The sequence below is a fragment of the Pleurodeles waltl genome, chromosome 6 (assembly GCF_031143425.1).
Source record: "Pleurodeles waltl isolate 20211129_DDA chromosome 6, aPleWal1.hap1.20221129, whole genome shotgun sequence".
Lineage (NCBI taxonomy): Eukaryota > Metazoa > Chordata > Amphibia > Caudata > Salamandridae > Pleurodeles > Pleurodeles waltl.
This window is the reverse complement of record NC_090445.1, coordinates 615927007-615945645: the sequence shown is the minus strand read 5'-3', so window position 1 is coordinate 615945645 and position 18639 is coordinate 615927007. Positions and strand designations below refer to the sequence as shown.

General features: G+C 47.4%; 1 protein-coding gene across 4 annotated transcripts in view; it reads left to right on the top strand.

Annotated features, from left to right (window-relative positions):
- The window catches only part of PPP1R12B (protein phosphatase 1 regulatory subunit 12B), a 786992-nt gene that overhangs the window by 688103 nt on the left and 80250 nt on the right, over positions 1-18639 (top strand). For all 4 annotated transcript variants that reach the window (XM_069238924.1, XM_069238923.1, XM_069238925.1 and 1 more), the window contains 2 exons: positions 7818-7834; positions 9241-9388. In XM_069238924.1, the coding sequence (XP_069095025.1) occupies positions 7818-7834; positions 9241-9388 (165 nt within the window). The remainder of the gene's footprint in view (positions 1-7817; positions 7835-9240; positions 9389-18639) is intronic.

Sequence of the window (18639 nt, the reverse complement as noted above, 5' to 3'; positions counted from 1 at the left end):
GAACAGAGTTGCATGCTATTTACTCCACACAGACAATGTTTTTGTCAATCTATATGACCTACAAATTGGCCCACAGCTTGTCCCAGTCAAATTACAAACGTAGGTTCATAAAGGCTTTGGTGTATTGCTCCTGGTTTAGTCATTGTGTATTTGCTTATCAATAAATACAAATTTAAACATTGGTCCACTGTCCCTCTGTCAATCAAAAAAACATACTGAACCTCGGAGAGGACTCAATGGTCTCTGACCCATGACCTCAATCTACCAAGAATCTTACTCCCTATTAGCTTAACAACTGAGTCTATCAAAGGAACAGGATGGTTTGCACTCTGGATCATTTTCTGGAGCCCATGTTGTACACCGGCACAAAAACTGAACTTACCCCACTGTGTTGAAAAACAGTGTCTTATTTGCTTGTTAATATGGCCCAAAAGCTTTGAGAGAGCAATTTCTGAAGCTCATGGCCGCCAGCAGTCGACTTCAGTTGGTGCGACTCCTAGGAGGTCACGGTCTCAATCGAGGAAGAAGTCTCGGGACCGCTCCAGGAGCCCTAAGTCCTCTTCTCACTTCTCGATCGTCCGGGCATTTGGGTAAGAGGCACAAGAAGAAGTCCAAGTGGACATCGACTTCATTACACCTGTCGTCTGATGAGGCGTTTCTTGTGAACGCCGACGTCCCAGGCACGGTTCTGCAGAACCGATGCCAGGGCAGATTGCGAGCCTCCAATCACCCCCGTACCTCCTCCCTCTCTCCAGGAGCCGGAGCGACCCCTGGTCAGCTTAGAGTTTTGCGGCATTATGCGCCTTGTATTTGAGCGGGCTGGCATGCCTTCGGGCCCCATGGGGTCAGCAGGGCCCCATTGGGTTTGATGCCAGCACCTTCGGCGCTGTTGGGGACTCAAGGATCTGATACCAGAGTTCACACTGCCTCCTCTGGCATTGCTCCTGACGTCGACGATCCCCGCTCCACCAGTGCCCCCTGGTGAGGCGACCCCCATCCTTATCCCAGATGAACTGAAACTACGTCAATGCTGATTCCAACTTCGATGGTGCTGACAAGGGACCAGATCAGTTCCTGAGGGTTTTTTGGAACAACTAGGTGCAGGGGAGGAAAGGGGGGGGGGGTCCTAAGATCCTTTAGAATATTGATTGGAGCATATGGACTGGTATGAGGAATTAGGAGAAACCAGTGGGCTGGGTACTTCTCCAGATACTGGCATGCTGTCACCTCCTACTGAGGCTATGGAGGAGGGAGCTTCATATGCTATGGTGGTTCGTAGGGCAGCTGAGTTCTTGGACCTAGATTTGCCTACGGTGCCAGTCGGGATTAACCTCCTGACTGAGGTGCTTCAGCCAGGGGTTTCCATACCAGCTCCAAACGATCCTAGTTTCCTCACCCAGCACCCCATCCCGGAGAACTTGGTAGTCCAGGCCTCCACTTCCCATGGTGCCTCCCCTTCCGCTCCCCCGGATAGGGAATCCAAGAGGCTGGATCAGCTTGGAAAGAAAATGATTTCTTTCTCCAGCATTGTGGTCTGTAAACACCTCATGGTTATTTGGCCATTTTCCCCATACTTTGTGGGATATGGTGGCACACATGTGCTGCCCCAGGTCCTGAAGGGCGTGCGGGACACACTCACACAAGCTGTAAAAGATGGAAGAGATGTAGCCAAGTTTATGATACTGCGTGGTTTGGACACTACCGACTCACTGGGTAGGGCAGTTTCATTGATAGTGGCCCTTCCACACTACACCTGGCTTCGTATGTCTGGCTTTTCGGGGGATGTCCAGGCAAATCTTATGGACATACCCTTCGATGGCTCGCACCTATTTGGAGAGAAGGCAGCGCTTGAGCAGTTTAAGGACACTCGAGCTACAGCCAGATCCTTGGGCAGTCTGCCTTTTGCCTCTTTCGAGGCTTCAGAAGGGGTGTGGTACTACGCCCACCCACAAGTCAGCCACCGTTCTCCAACATCTCAGCTTCAAGTGCGCGGATGAGGTTGTGGTACCTTCAGACCCAGAGTGTCTAGCCAGAGGTCTACGACCACCCAGCCCCCCTCTTCCACACTGCCCAAGTCCTCCTAATATGATTCTGAAAGGTCATGTTCGTCAAGTTGGAGGGAGGATTCAATTTCATCTCCCTCACTGGCGGCCCATAACATCGGACAAATGGGTCTTGCAAATCAAATAGAAGGGCTATTCCCTCCCTTTCCAGTCTTTCTCTCCCTCTGTGCCTCCATTAAAAGAACGGCTGATGGAGGATCATTTAATCTTGCTCTGTGAGGAAGTTGCAGCTCTCTTGGCCAAGGGAGCCATAGAAAGGGTCTCGATGTCAGAAGTAGGTAGTGGTTGTTATACCCAAAAAAGAACAAGGGTCGGGCAGTGCCAAAAAAGAACAAGGGTCTTCGCCCTATCTTGGATTTAGAGGACGTCAATCTCTCCCTCAAAAAGGAGAAATTCAAGATGCTCACTCTTGCCCGGGTCTTGTCTGCCCTAGACCAAGAAGACTAAATGGTTGTGTTGGATTTGCAGGATTCGTATTTTCACATCCCCATCCTGCCTGCCCACAGGTGCTACTTGTGGTTCAAGGTGGACCACGAGCACTTTGTTTACTGTGCTTCCTTTCAGTCTCACCAGTGCCACTTGGGTGTTCACCAAAGTAATGGTGGTGGTAGCAGCTCTTCTGCGCAGGTTAGGGGTTTGTCTTCCCCTACCTTGACAACTGGCTGTTGAAGGCTCCTACGCCCCAGGCTCTTGTCAACCACCTTAAGACGATGGCGAACCTCCTGCATTCGCTGGGGTTCACTATAAATGTGCTGAAGTCAAACCTAACTCCCTCTCAGAAGCTGCCATTCATCGGAGCCGTTCTGGACACAGTGCAGTTTCGGGCTTATCCTCCTGAGCAGCGAGTCCAGGATTTTCAGGTTATGATACCGATGTTTCGGCCTCTGTCCTGGATTTCAGTGAGACAGACTGAGGCTGTTGGGACTTATGGCCTTCTGCATCCTGTTAGGCAAACAAGCCAGGTGGCATATGAGGGCTCTGCAGTGGGACCTCAAGTTCCAGTGGGTGCAGAATCAGGGGAATCTTACTGACATGGTTCAGATCTCGGAGGGAACTGCAAAAGACCTGCAGTGGTGGTTAGGGAACTGCGATTGGGTTAGAGGGAGACTCCTCTCCCTTCCCCAACCAGATATCACAGTAGTGACAGATGCGTCACTGCTGAGATGGGGAGGCCATCTGGGAGAGGCGGAGATCAGAGGCCTCTGGTCCCCAGCAGAATCAGGACTCCATAATGACTTATTGGAGCCCCGGCCAATCTGACTGGCACTGAAAGCATTTCTTCCTGTCGTGAAAGGGAAGATAGTGCAGGTATTCACGGACAACACCACCGCAATGTGGTACTGCAAGAAGCAGGGCAGTGTGGGGCCGTGGACCCTTTGTCAAGAAGCTCCGCGTCTCTGGACATGGCTGGAACAGTAGGGCATATCCCTGGTGGTTCAACACCTGGCAGGTTCTCTGAACGCCAGGGCGGACGAACCCAGCTGTCGGTGCCTAGCAGATCACGAATGTTATCTCCACCCAGAGGTGGGGAAAGGACTCTTTCAGCAGTGGGGAGAGCTTTGGTTAGATCTGTTCGTCTCCTGAGAGAACACACAATGTCAGCAGTATTGCACGTTGGAGTTTCCAAGGAGGCAGTCGCTCGGCGTTGCTTTTCATCACAAGTGGAATTCAGACCTCCTGTACACCTTTCCGCCCATACCACTTCTGCCCAGAGTTCTCAAGAAGATCAAGAATGACCAGGCCCAAGTAATCCTAATGGCTCCGGATTGGGCAAGGAGAGTTTGGTATCCCAAACTTATGAAAATGAGCATCAGTCCTCCAATCAGGTTGTCCCTTCGGGAGGATCCTCTGTCACAGCAGCAGGGGAAGGTTTTCCACCAGAACCTGTTAACTTTGGGTCTACATGCATGGAGATTGAACAGCAACAATTAATGGCATTTGACCTTCCTTCCGAAGTCTGTGAAGTTATTTTGACAGCCGGGCATCCCACCACTAAAATGGTGTATGCCTGCCGTTGGAAACACTTTGTATATTGCACAGAAAGTTCCATTGATCCTCTTTCTGTTTCTCTTTCTGATATCCTTCTCTTTATCCTATGTCTTACCCAACAGGGTTCTGCCTAGTGTTCTCTCAAGGGCTATTTTTCTGCCTTATTGGCATTTCTTCAGCTACCTGATCAGACTTCACTTTTAAAATCTTCCATTGTACATAGATTCCTCCAAGGGCTTGTACATATGTTTCCCCCTACGCCCTATTGATGCCCCAATGGGACTTAAATCTGGCCCTCACATTTCTGATGTGTACTCCCTTCGAGCCTTTACACAACTGTTCCCTCTGGCTGCTCACCATCAAAACAGCCTTCTTAGTGGCGATAACATCTGCCAGGAGGGTGAATGGGGGATGCTAGCTCTTTCATCCAAGCCACCGTGTCTCACTATGTTCCCAGACAAGGTGGTTCTCAGAACACGTGCCACTTTCCTCCCTAAGGTGGTGACCCCATTACATCTGGGTCAGAATATCACCCTACCCACCTTCTTTGCTCCACTGCATCACTCTCAGGAAGAGGAGCGACTCAACCGAAGATACCCAAAGAGTGTTGTCGTTCTACCTTGTCCGCACAAAAAAATTCCAGGTGGATGACCAACTCTTTGTGGGGTACATTGGAGCGAAGAAGGGTCGGGCAGTGCAGAAGCGAACCATTTTGCTCTGGGTTGTTCGCTGCATCAAGATCTGCTGACCCTGAGCAGAATGATTGAAATGAGATTTGGCAGAAAGTGAAACCAAATGATTGCCCTTGACATATCATGCCAATCATGATGAAAGTGTAAATTAAAATCACCTAGCAAAACTAATGGAGTATATGCCTTTTCAGAGTTGCTCTATCTACCCAGTAAATGTCTTAAAGAAAAGATATGTTATATAGTACGCTTTGGACAACTAGCATTATGAAAGCTAACAATAAGTTGGAAAATGACAAGCGACTGGCAAATAAATTCGGAAGGATTGTGTCTAGCTGGTCTATTTTGCAGTTTAAATTTAAGGTAACTAGGACTAAGAGACCCCTCCACATCTTATCCCTCTGCAATTGCCAACTGATTGCTGCAACAGAAGACCCCACATTTCCATGTAAGATTAGGCTGTTACTAACCTCCTGAGTTTCTTTAAGGCATATGCTATATTTTTTTCAGAAATGACTAGCTGTAATCACCTCTTTTGCCCTCCAGACACGCTATATTCCTACACAAAATGTCAAGAGAGAAAAGTGGTCCAGAGTCATAGGTCTTCTCTCCCATTATATTATCCACATTGGTAGGTGTTGGAAGTGCCAGTCAATTGTTGGCGTCCAGATTTCTTAAGGCTTCAAAATTGTTACATATCGGAAGATGAAGCTTGCTTTTTTGGATTGAACAACCTTGATGCTGGGTGTGTAACAGATACACTTTGTGAAAGATGCGTATCAAAAAAAAGCCCAGTGGTGTAATACCAGGAAAATCTCTCTGAACAGCATTGTAGTCTCTTAGCAGATAGGCAGCAATATATGCATTATTAAAGTTTACCACTATGCAGTCTCCATCCATGGTTTTAGAGGCCTTCCCCAAACATAGGACCCTTCTGATCATATTAATACAACTATATAAATGAGGCATGTGACCCAGCCACCCTTCAACCCAATGAACAACTTCATTTTTCAGTTGTGAGTAATGCTTCATGGTCCCAGCCTTCAAAAATTGAGCATTAGCTAACCCAACAACATATGGGCTTGCTGCAGGCAGTAGATACATTTTGCAGGTGGGATGTTCCACCATCAAGCAAATGGGAATCAGCCCCAATAACAACAGTTAATCTGCCAGATGTCCGCGCTGACCAACCGTTGTTGCATTGATCATTCATTGTTGCATGACCTCTGTCCATACGCTGTAATCCTGCACATTGAGTGATGAGCCCTTTCACTCCAAGATCAGCCCCATTGTGGATCTTATCAAAATCGTGGGCCCTGCTGTTGTGTTGCAGAGCCAAAGATAAAATTGGATCCGATATGGTGGGCAATATAGATGGTGTCTGGCCTTCAGAAACCATATTGGACGACGAGGGAGTATGAGAAGAAGCACTTATCCTAGAAAGTACATCTTCTATTTTAATAAGTCTCTCGTTACACATTGCCAAAGATTTGGCAAGAAATGTTTCAAGTTTCTCAAATTGTCTATTGATTAAAATGACCAAGGATTCCTTTGATGTACCAGCACTCCCTCCCCCCCCACCTCCTCCTGTGGTAGGATACAGGTACATATCCCTTTGCTTTTCTTTTCTTTTTGCCCAACCCAGAGAAAAAACTAGGTCCTTTATTACGGGGCTGGTGTATAGTAACCTCAAAAAAGTGAGTATTAACGAGTGACAAAAGGTCCGAATCAGAAACAGCAAGACTAGTCACAGGTGTCAGCAAAGACCCCTTCTCCCCCCCCCCCTCCCTCCCCAGCTGACACTGACCCTTCCACAGCCACCCCCAGGATTATCATCCATGGATGTACTTGAAGCAATAGCACATAACCCTATTTCTTCTTTAACAGTAATGACCTCATCAGTAACTGCTCCCACTGGTGGTGTTAAGAAAGATAAAATATTGGTGCCTATAACTGTGCGCATATGTTCATTTGTAGCAGGTGAAAATTTCCACTTACCCATCTTGCAGGGGTTCAGAGTGCAGCCAAAAGGGGTGTCCCGGGTGTGGTCAAGGGGTGGCCTGGTCTGTTATTGACCAGGTGCAATTGGGCCTGCTCTTGACTCTGTTTTCACCTGGGTGCATCCGGCAGCAAATCCAAAGCACTTTTTGGAAGCTTGGAACGCCACCGTGGCCTCTCCTACATGGTACTCTGATGGCTTGTGGGCAAGAGTTCTGCCAGACACACTCCAGCAATTGTCCACCTCGACTTATTGCTTGCGTGTTACACAATGTCCAGGAAACGTCTCAGAAAGGAGTGCAAGAGAAATTCAAACTGCCAATCACTGTTTGGGAACTTCTCGCTGACCAGTCTAGTTTAACAGAGTTTAGTGTGTGTTGGAGAAATATTTTCAGATCCAGGACTGCTGTCCTTGACACCAGGCTTGCCAGAAGTGAGAGAATATCACCTGAAGGAGTCTGGAAACACTCTATTGTAGAAGGAATATTCTGCATTGCCTGCTCTGGATGTATCCCTCAGGAGTCTGCCTTGAGGAGAGGCCCATCCATGGCTGCCTGGAATAGGACTACAGCTACCCAGAGGAAACAGAGCGAGAGAATTGACTTGAGGGCAATGAGCAAAAATAATGAAAATGGAAGTGCCAGCTGTTTTCTAAGACCCAAGATGTTACGCCTTTATATATCTTATTTCTGGATTGATCCAAGAACAATTGATAAAATATATTGGCAGATCAAATAAGATGACACTAGAGCTTTATTGCTCTTTCAGAGATGAGATTTATCTAGAAAGGCAAATCTCATACATTTTACTTTCTTCTAAATAGACTGTTTAGAGCTAGGTAAAGACAATGCGGGTACTTAAAATGGCTAAAGAAGTGCAATATCTTGTATTTGTGATCAGGTTCTATGAATTAAAAAAAAAGTTTGCAGGATACTTGGTTTGATGGTGGCATTTAGGAGTGAATGTTGCATGGTGTGAAAGAGGTGTACAAATGCGTTACTCATTTTAACATATTGTAATGTTACTCTCCCCGGTGTAATCTTAGTACTAACTTTTATCTTGTTTCTTTCCCTTTTAGCATGACAGACTTTCCAGGTAAGATAAGCCTCTATTTAATTCATTTATTTATTTGTATTCACTGGCTATATTGTGAGATTGTCTGTTGTCCTAATAGGAGCATCCTCTATCATAAAATAATTATTTAATTATTTCCACTTAAGTCATTCCCTATTGCACTGTAGTTTGGGGATCATAGGACTTTACATTTACGTTGGCCAGTTGCAGTTGTAGTTAATTTATTTTACTATATTCCAATGGAAGCCTTTCCACAAGTATTAAATGCTGTTCTCATGTGCAACTGTAATTATATTGGGGAAAGCTAGGGAACGAGATTAGCTCTGGTAAAACAAATACATTTAAAAAAAAGAAATAAAGTGTAAAAGGGGTCCACACAGAAAACAACTTGTACCTTCTTCTGTCTAATCACATGGGGCATTTATAGCTCCTGTGGAGTCTTTCTGTGTCGCTGTCCTTGGTTGTCTGCCTTTGGTGTGCTTTTGGCATTTTTGAAGCAACACCTGTGCTTGGCCAGGTTATTCTGAGTTTTATTCTATCTTGTTTAGCTTTGTTTAATTGATGGTTCACTCACTCTATCTTCCTTGTGCCCCGTATATTTTGACATGCTTAAATTGTAAGGCATTTTTGATTGGCTAATGCACCCTTAATTGCTTTCTCTTACCTTGGTATTCTCATTGTTTAAATTGCTTATTTAGACCACTTTGCAGCAGACTAATCCTTAATTGGTGTTTCTTGAATATCGGGAAGCAACACTTTGTTGAATATGTCTCCACACTGCCCTTAACCTATTCAAATGTGCAAAATTGACTCTGTAAAGTGCAGCGTCATCTGTTATTCTTCACCCAGAGAAAGGTATACCAGGCTGCAATTCAGGACAGCTGATATTAAATATGGAAAAGGGCATGGCTCTGTTCGCTGCTTTCCTCAAGTTCTGCCACCACTACCCTGACTGACCTAAAAATGAGTTAAGTGAGCCATGCTTCCCCGTTCTACAATTAAATGATTGTTCTCCGGTTTCTTTGGTTTGTCCCCCACTTTAGCCTCTCCTGGCTTTGTCTCTTCTAGCCACTTCCCTGGCAGCAGTCCAAGCTCATTAGTTAATCACTTTGATGAGTTAACTCTGCTCCTACACTCTGCTCTCTGAACTCCTAGAATTGTGCTCCCCTAGATTGTCTAGCACTGGAAGACTGTCTCCGTAGCCATTTGCTTAGGGTATTCAGATCTTGGGGTTACCACTGATGCAGTGCAAGGACACAATCTAAAGCTCTCTGAATACCCCCAGATAAATGGTGTACAAGCTGTCATTCCTGAGAATTGAGATGATTGGTTTGAGGAGATCCATCTGATGCAATGTTGTTAATTGCTGTTTGCTTTTGTGGAGCATGTCTCTTTTTTAATCCAGCATTGGCACTTTATTCACTTAGGTTGGAATCTGGAACTGCGAACCCCACCACAAGTGATACGTTTGGTGACCGAACGTCAAGTCGGACAAGTGCCTACACACGTAGAGAGAACCGTCTGGCTTCCCTCAGCAGCAGAACAGAGGATGATGGGGACAAGGATTATAAAAAAGTAGGAGTTCTATACCTTCCCTCTTGAAATTCTTACTATAATTGTTTGTTCACTGATTACATAGAAGCTTCAGCTTGTTGTATTCTCTAGATTGTAGGTAAGCAAACCTTGAGGGACCTAATAGGAAGTTGCTTCTGGGTTCTGTTTTCAGGATGCAGTCTATTTCAAAATGGTGTTTGATATCTTCCATTGAATCACTTTTTTCAGCATTGTTTACCGCTGTGGCATACCCAGTTGACTGTGCCCAAATTGGTTAAGAGACTGCTTTGGTTCTTCTCGGATAGATCTGACGAATGTGACAATGGGTGATGTGAGTTACAGTTCCTCCGCGGGAAATGCAGTTTCATAGTAACCTGCGTACGTGTTGCAGTATCTCTCAGAGCTTCATAGCACTCAGTTGGCAAAAGGCAGGGTTACTACCACAGCTGTATTATGAATACCGTTTGTGTCTAGATTTACTAAGCATCTATGAAAATGGTTTGCAGCCAGTACTTGAGAACTTCCCATGCAGTTAAGTAACTTTTTTCTTCTCCAGTACTGGACATAACTTGGATGTGTGTGCCTGAATCAGAGTAGGAAACAGTAAATTCATAATAAACATTTCTTTTATCAGATGGTGAAAAATGAAGATAAAAGTGCTCACCTTATTGAAATTGTTTTTGTAGAGCTGCTTGTCACACCGCTGCATCACTTTACACAACACTACATTTTGCAGTTGACAGTGCAAAGTGTGTCTGCTTTTTCAGGTTGCTGCTTTTAAAATTTTCATTATGGGCATTTCTTCAAATAAGGCTGTGGATTTAGAGAAATTTCTTGCACAATCATATTTCCTTGGAGAGGACCTCCTGCTTTATTATGGCACAAGACTATGGCTGCAGATAGCCGGCAAGTTATGTCTGCACATACCCAGCAAACTATACCCTGTTTTGGAGGAGATTGCCCTTAGTGGTGATGACCATAAGCTACTAAAAAGTTGATCAGTTTGTTGAAAAACATTTGTTAAATCAACATTAAAGTTTAGCCATCTTTTCACATCTAAAGTATGAAGTGCCCTTTCTGTTACATTAATTGTATTTAGAAAATATGTTTTTAAATCTACTGGTTCAAGGAAGTCAAGCAGTACTTTAGGAATAACAACATGCATACGGAAACCTTTTTCCCAATAGCACATCTATGCATCAGAATAGGGCATTGCTTGACTCCATATCGACGTTGTCCAACGGATGTGACATAGGTGGAGTCCAAATAACCCCCTTGCCGACGTGCCAATGTCAGTTCCTTCTTTTCCACGCTTGCAACGGTTCCGGTACAGGTTAGTCAGGCAGTTTTATGCCTATTTCGATGTTAAAGCAACAGCTTTTTCCTGTCTGTCTTCAGGGTTCAAACCTGTGGGTCCTGTTGACAACAAATGTTAACTACAGACCCATACTCCATTTGTATGTGGTGCGTGGGAGAGCACAATGATGCCGAAGAGTGCGACTCCTGTCGTTAACATCAACCAAAAGCTCTGCAGGAGCGTTGTATGAGACTTCTGGTGGTGCACATGTCAGAGCCGTACTGCACTTCCCATCGACCAAAGTCTCCTTATACTGACGTCCATTTGAGGACCCATTCAAGGAGTCGTTCTCGTGGAGGCCATTCTCCATGGACTTAAAGAGGTAAGTCTTGACGCAAGGGGTTGAAGTCTTGGAAGTTATCGACTTAACTGCATACGATCTCCCTCCATTCCTCAGATGAGGAGTGGAGGTCAGAGTCTACCCCACGTCTCCCTCCCTTTCCTAAACCAGATGCATTAGTATTTTTTTCCTTTCACTGTGTCTTTGGTGAATCGCCTTTCTCTGAAGCATCTGTGGGTCCCAAGGAGGTGCAATGTTCCTTGACTGTGTCTGCCAGCAGGTTCACCCTCAGTTTTGGTTAGACCTTCAGCATCAGTTGACAAAGCCGTTACAGCGCAGGTGCACAGCCTTTGGAGTATCCACCTTCAGCGCCCGCATTTGATCAGCCGACTCTGGGAACTCTGCTGGTAGCGCAGATCAAAGTCAAATCCCTTTCTCCATCTGAAGTCAAAATAGATGTTGAGGATTTGCCTTCTCGACGCTGGGTACAGTGCCAGTCATTTTGGTTATCCCTGATCTTCCTCCATATTCTGGAGAGCCCCCCCTCATGTTTATCCTTCTGAGGGACATGGTGGAGAGGCAGAAGAGGAATTCATCAGCCTCATAGAGAGGAAAGCTGGCTAGCTGACCTAGCTGTAGCTAAAGGCTTGGATTCTTCCCCAGCCTCCGGCTTACTTCCCCAAGCCCGCTCCCCCTGGATTTGCTATGGAGGCAAGCTCCTCTCTTGCTGACATGCTGAGAAGGATTGCTGTAGTTTTGGATCTAACACTTCCTTCAGTATAATTAACTTTGGATCTTCTAATTGATGTCCTCCATCAAGGCCAAACAGGGATTGAACCAGTGCTTCCTTACAACGAAGCCCTACATGACGTTTTATTGGGGCTTGGGCTAAGCCTGATACAGGGGCCCAAGTTGATCGAGCTATATCTCACAGGCACCGACCTGCCCCTGGTGATCTGGCTAGTCTCCTAAGACATCCTAGTGGTACAGGCCACTTTGACCTCCCATGATATTAATTTTCTTCTGCATGTCCCCTCTGATAGAGATTTTCAGAGTCTAGACATCTGTGGAAGGCATCTTTTTCCTCCACACCTTCTGCTGGTACCCTCTGTAGTTACAACTTGCATTCTTGGGCATGTCTCTCATTCATTATGGGACTCATTGACAAACATCTTGCCTGTGGTTCTGAAAAGTAGCAGTCTTAACCCTGTGAGTCAAGATGGCCATCAAACAGTGAAACAAATCATTTGCTGTGGTATGGATACCACTGACTCTGTGGGTCAAGCTATGGCTTCCTCAGTCTCGCTGCGTCACCGTGCCTGGTTACGTACCTCTGGATTTGCAGAGTCAGTTTAAGCCATATTGATTGACATGCTGTTCGATGGTGCCCATTTATTGGGTGCACAAGCAGACTCCACTTTAAGGCATTTTTGTGACAGTAGGGGTGGAACAGTGAATTAGCTTGGTTCCTCCCTACCCTTTGGTCTTACTCATTTCACGGGTGAGCCATGTTTTGGCAGGGCCTTGAGACTTTTTCAGTTCTATGTGTGTTCCACTTAATGGTGGCACTTGATGAGTTTTCCAGCTTTCGGCAAGTGTTACTTTTCCTTAAATTGTCAAGAAAGTTATAAGGTTGTATAGTGCCCTGGGATCCTATGGTGCTTTTTTGATGCCTGATATTTCAAGGCTCTTTTCATTATATTTATAAGTAGAAGCAGTGGCTTTCCACTACAAGTTTGTCAAAAACATCCACTTAAGGGGTTATCGCTTTTTAATACACCTGATATAAAGGTGATTTCATTTACTTTACTCCGAAGAATAGCTTGTGCTCAAGACTTGTTACCTTCGTGGTGTACACCATACTCATAAGTGGAGTATTTGCTTGTATGTGAGCATTCATATATATGTGCACAGTCGGGATTCCTTAACCTGTGGGCTATTTCGCCTTCATTTGGAGGTACAGAGTTGCTTCCTCTGCAGAGAGTTAGTTTTCTATTGTGTGAGATTAAGGATTTATACTAGAATCCCTTATAGGGAACTTGTAATAATAACAGCTCTTTGGTAGTGCCAGTATATTGTTTAATTTTTGTTCAGAGAGGCTTCTTTATAAAGATTGTAGAGCACTAAGGGTGTCTGTTTACCAAGTCCTCCCTGTACTGTCAAATAAGGTAGCTGTCGATGGGACGAGCGTCCACGAACTAGGCCTCCGTCCTCGGAGCCTACGTCTGGGTCTACTCCGCGCTTCCCCGAGTTTGCCGGAGCGACCCCCACCCAACTCAGAGTTCTACGAGGCCATGCGCCTCATCTTTGGGCGTGCCGACCCAGATACGGTGCCTTTGGGCCCAAAGGGCTTGGCTGAGGGGCCTTCGGGTTCCGCGCCGGCGGCTTCGGATACCGAGGTCGCCTCCAGATCCATGCGCGGATCCAAACTGACTCCACTCGCACAGTCGAGACCTTCCACGGCGCTGGGTCGTTTAGCGGCGCTCACGACGTAGGTAGTGCCCACTATCGACGTCGACCCGATTCTCATGCCCGACGACTCGGAGTCAGAGCGGCGTTGGCGGGCCCCATTCGCCCGAGGTCGGATTCTGACCCATTTTCCTATGGGTACGAATACGGGGAGGAATTGGAGGGGTCCCTGGATCCTTATGAATACCAGGAAGACCTTACTATGGACTGGGCAGAGGACTTGGGCGAAGCCAATGGTCTTGATACTTCTCCTGACTCTGGCATGCTGTCTCCTCCTACCGTGGCTACGGCGGAGGGAGCTACCTATGGTATGGTGGTTAGTAGGGTGGCTGAGGTCCTTGGCCTTGAGCTACCTACTGTCGAAGTCAGGTCTAACCTCCCGACGGAGGTGCTTCAGCCTGGGGCTTCTACATCTGAACTCCTTCTTCCATTTAATGGACCCCTCACTGACGTCCTTTTCGGTACGTGGTCCAAACCCAACACAGGGGCTCCTGTGAACAGGACGATTGCTCGCCGCCGTCTGCCTGTGCTGAACGACCCGAAGTTCCTGTCCCAACATCCTACACCTGAGAGTCTTGTTATCCAGGCATCCTCTTCTTCTGGCGCGTTCCCTTTCGCACCCCCGGATAGGGAATACAATTTGGTAAGAAGTTATTTTCTTCCTCCAGCCTCGCGCTGCGGTCAGTAAACACAACATGCCTTTTGGGCCATTATTCCCACTCTCCGTGGGATACGGTTGCGCAAGTTCTGCCGCAGATACCGGAGGAGGTCCGTGCTACCGTCTCCCAAACAGTCAAAGATGGGAGAGACGGGGCGAAGTTCACGATCCATTGTGGGCTGGATACGACCAACTCTCTGGGCAGATCGGTTGCAGCGGCAGTGGCCTTACGGCGCCATGCCTGGTTACATACTTCTGGTTTCTTGGGGGATGTCCAACAGTCACTCATGGACATGCCCTTTGATGGCACCCATCTCTTTGGAGACAAAGCGGACTCTGCCTTGGAGAGGTTCAAGGAGTCCAGGGCTACGGCTTGGTCCCTTGGCCTTTCTGCCGCCACACGCCCCCCACAGTCTGCTTTTCGTCCCTTTCGTGGCCACGGAAGGGGCGCCCTGTCATGTCCTCATCCCGGCCACCGGGCCATGCACTCTGCACAGTTTGTGTGTGGCCAGGGGCACGGAATCCCACGTGGTCGTGGGACAGGGAACCAGAGGTCTGTCCAGTCCACCCCTGCCCCCGCAGCAGCCTCCAAACATTCCTAGTCCGTCCCCTCACTCCCACCCAGTAGGTGGCAGAATCCGCCATCACCTGCCCCACCGGGAACATATCACCACGGATGGGTGGGTTTTGCAAATAATTCAGAAGGGCTACTCCCTCCCTTTCGAATCCGCACCACCACACATGCCACCATCCTTCCATCCCCTTTCGGAGGATCATTTGGTGCTTCTCCGCCAGGAAGTCGCGGCTCTCTTGGCCAAGGGCGCTATAGAAAGGGTCCCTGTGACAGAAGTAGGTTGTGGTTGTAATTCCCACTACTTTCAGATACCAAAGAAGGACAAAGGCTTGCGCCCTATCCTAGATCTTTGGAACCTGAACTACTTCCTCAAGAAGAAGTTCAAAATGCTCACTCTGGCTCAGGTTCTGACTGCCTTAGACCCGAAGACTCGATGGTATCGTTGGACTTGCAGGACGCTTATTTCCACATCCCCATCCTGCCTGCCCACAGACATTACCTACGATTTGTGGTAGGTCACGAGCACTTTCAGTTTACCGTGCTCCCTTTCGGCCTTACAAGTTCCCCTTGGGTGTTCACCAAAGTGATGCCGGTGGTTGCAGCTCATCTGCGCAGGTTAGGGGGTCTCAGTCTTCCCCTACCTAGACGACTGGCTTTTGAAGGCGCCTTCGCCCCAGACAGTGGTCTTATACCCCCAGACTACGGCAGACCTCTTGCAAAAGCTGGTGTTCACTGTCAATGTGCCGAAATCACACCTGACTCCCTCTCAGACGCTCCCTTTCATCGGAGCAGTTCTGAACACAGTGCGGTTTTGGGCTTATCCTCCCCAAAAACAAGTCCAAGACATTCAGGCTATGATTCCGATCTTTCAGTCTTGGTCTTGGGTTTCGGTGAGACAGACTCTGAGGCTGCTGGGCCTCTTGGCCTCTTGGATGCTGCTAGTAACACATGCCAGGTGGCATTTGCGGGCTCTGCAGTGGGACTTGAAGTTCCAGTGGGCGCAGCATCAAGGGAATCTCTCCGACATGGTCCAGGTCTCGGAGGGGAAATTGGGTCAATGGCAGATCCCTCTCCCTTCCCCAACCAGATCTCTCAATAGTGACAGATGCGTCACTTCTGTGTTGGGGTGGCCACATGGGAGAGGCGGAGATCAGAGGCCTCTGGTCTCCGGCGGAGTCGGAACTCCACTTCAACATGCTGGAGCTCTGAGCGATCAGACTTGCGTTGAAAGCATTCCTTCCCTCTCTCAAAGGGAAAGTGGTGCAGGTGTTCACCTACAACTCTACCGCCATATGGTACTCCAACAAACAAGGCGGGGTAGGGTCCTGGACCCTATGTCAGGAGGCACTACGCCTCTGGACATGGCTGGAACATCAAGGCGTTACCCTTATGGTTCAACATCTGGCGGGCTCTCTCAATGCCAGAGCAGACAAACTCAGCCGCCGACACACTTTCGATCACGAATGGCGTCTCCATCCGGAGGTGGCGCAAGGTCTCTTTCTCAAGTTGGGAGAGCCTTGGTTAGATCTGTTCGCCTCCGCAGAGAACGCGCAATGTCAGCTATTTTGCGCGTTGGAGTTTCCAAGGCGGCACTCGCTCAGACAAGTTTTTCGTCTCGAGTGGAACTCCGGCCTCCTTTACGCCTTCCCGCCTATCCCTCTTCTGCCAAGAGTTCTCAAGAAGATCAAGAGCGACCGGGCCCAAGTTATCTTGGTGGCTCCGGACTGGGCTCGAAGAGTGTGGTATCCCGAGCTACTGAGCATGTCCATCGATCCTCCACTCAGACTGCCTCTTCGGGCGGATCTTCTGTCCCAGCAGCAGGGGACGGTCCTCCACCCGAACCTGTCCAACCTCTGCCTTCATGCGTGGAGATTGTGCGGCAACAGTTGACTGCATTTGCCCTCCCACCCGAAGTCTGTAATGTTAGCTTGGCAGCCAGGCGTCCCTCGACTAAAACTGTATACGCCTGTCGTTGGAATAAGTTTGTGGCACGGTGCGCCAACAAATCTGTTGACCCCCTATCTGCCGCTCTTTCAGAGGTTCTTCTATTCATTCTTTCCTTAGCCCAGCAGGGCTTTGCATTGGGCACCCTTAAGGGGTATCTGTCTGCCATTTTCGCCTTTCTTAGGCTTCCTGATCAGCCCTCACTCTTTAAATCTCCTCTTGTGAGTAGGTTCTTAAAGGGGCTCACCCACTTATTTCCTCCCACTCCCTTCATCATGCCTCAGTTGGATCTTAATTTTGTGCTTACTTTCTTGATGTGTACTCCCTTTGAGCCTCTGCATAATTGTCCCTTACGGCTCCTCACATTCAAAACTGTCTTTCTTATCGCCATCACCTCTGCTCGCAGGGTGATTGAGCTTCAGGCCCTTTCTTCAAAGCCTCCGAACTTGTCTGTTCACCCCGACAAAGTGGTGTTACGCACTAGAGCTTCCTTCCTTCCTTCCTAAGGTGGTTACACCGTTTCATGTAGGCCAATCCATCACTTTGCCTACCTTCTATGCACCCCCACATCCTTCCCATGAGGAGGAGAGACTCCACCGTCTGGACCCAAAAAGAGCGTTGGCGTTCTATCTCAATCGTACTAAAGACTTCTGGGTCGACGATCAACTCTTTGTTGGCTATGTGGGTGCGAAGAAAGGGAAGGCGGTGCAGAAACGTACCATCTCTCGATGGGTGCTTCTTTGCATCAAAATGTGCTACGCTTTGGCAAAAAAGCAACCTCCTGATGGCTTGTGGGCTCATACTACCAGGGCCACTGCTGCATCCACTGCGCTAGCATGCGGAGTTCCTGTCCTGGATATCTGTCAGGCAGCTACGAGAGAAAAGCAATTGATAGTGTGGAGTGGCCCTACCAGTTCAGGATCTTAGAGATATTTGGGTTGGGTAAAAAGTTCCTCACCAGGATCAGGCAGCAGCAGTAGTGGGCTGTAATGGGCATGCTTCCTCTGCATTTCAGATACATAGAGGAACCAGGAAGGGATGCCTGTTATCCTCGCTATTATTCATTCTAGCACTCAAACTGTTGGCTATAGCCATCAGGCAAACCAAGGACATAGAAGGTATTGCGACGGCATGAGGACACCTCCAAGATTTTCTTTATGCAGATGACATACTAGTCATAAAGTCCAACCCGACCAAGTTGCTTCCTAGCCTCATTGTGACTACTTCACATTTCTCCTTATTCAACTGAGGAAAATGCAAGGCCCTCCCTCTCACACCCGCTACAGCGATTGCATCTATTAGTGACCACCTGTTTAAATGGCTACAAACCAAGATCAAATATTTAAGAATATTTCTGAATATAGGGCTACATCACCTAATAAAGACAATATAGAATTGATGATCTCATAGCTTAAAACTGATATAACTTGCAGTCTTTTCTTCATCTTTCTATGTAGGGAAAAGTTTAAGTCCTCAAAATGAATGTTGAAAACATTTGCTGAAGCATGAAGGGCCTTCAGCTTACCACAGTTGCCCTTCCGGAGCTTCCACCAAATATACCACTGCCTTGGCACACTGATCACTGGCCCTTCAATAGAGTTAAGTGACTCCACTACACTCAGTAATCCTCATAAATGGGGAGTGTACATGGGCACGGCCATAGGACTCAATCAGACCCTTATAAACCATGCTTTCCCAAACTGATAAAACAACACCGGAAGCAATGGTGGTCCAGAATCCAAGTGGAGTATACGAATGAGAAGTAGACGAAGATCATGAGTGTTTACTGAAGTTGAGCTACTTTAAGATTCTCTATAGGTGGCATTGATCTGCTAAATGGTTGAAAGAAATGGGTATGCTGCCAGGAGCAACGGGTTGGCTAAGTAATTAACCCGATGGCGATATTATTCATAATCTGTGGTCACATATTGTAAAGGGGTATGGGTCACAATGAAGGAATCTCTAGATACCTTAGGGCAATCACAAATCA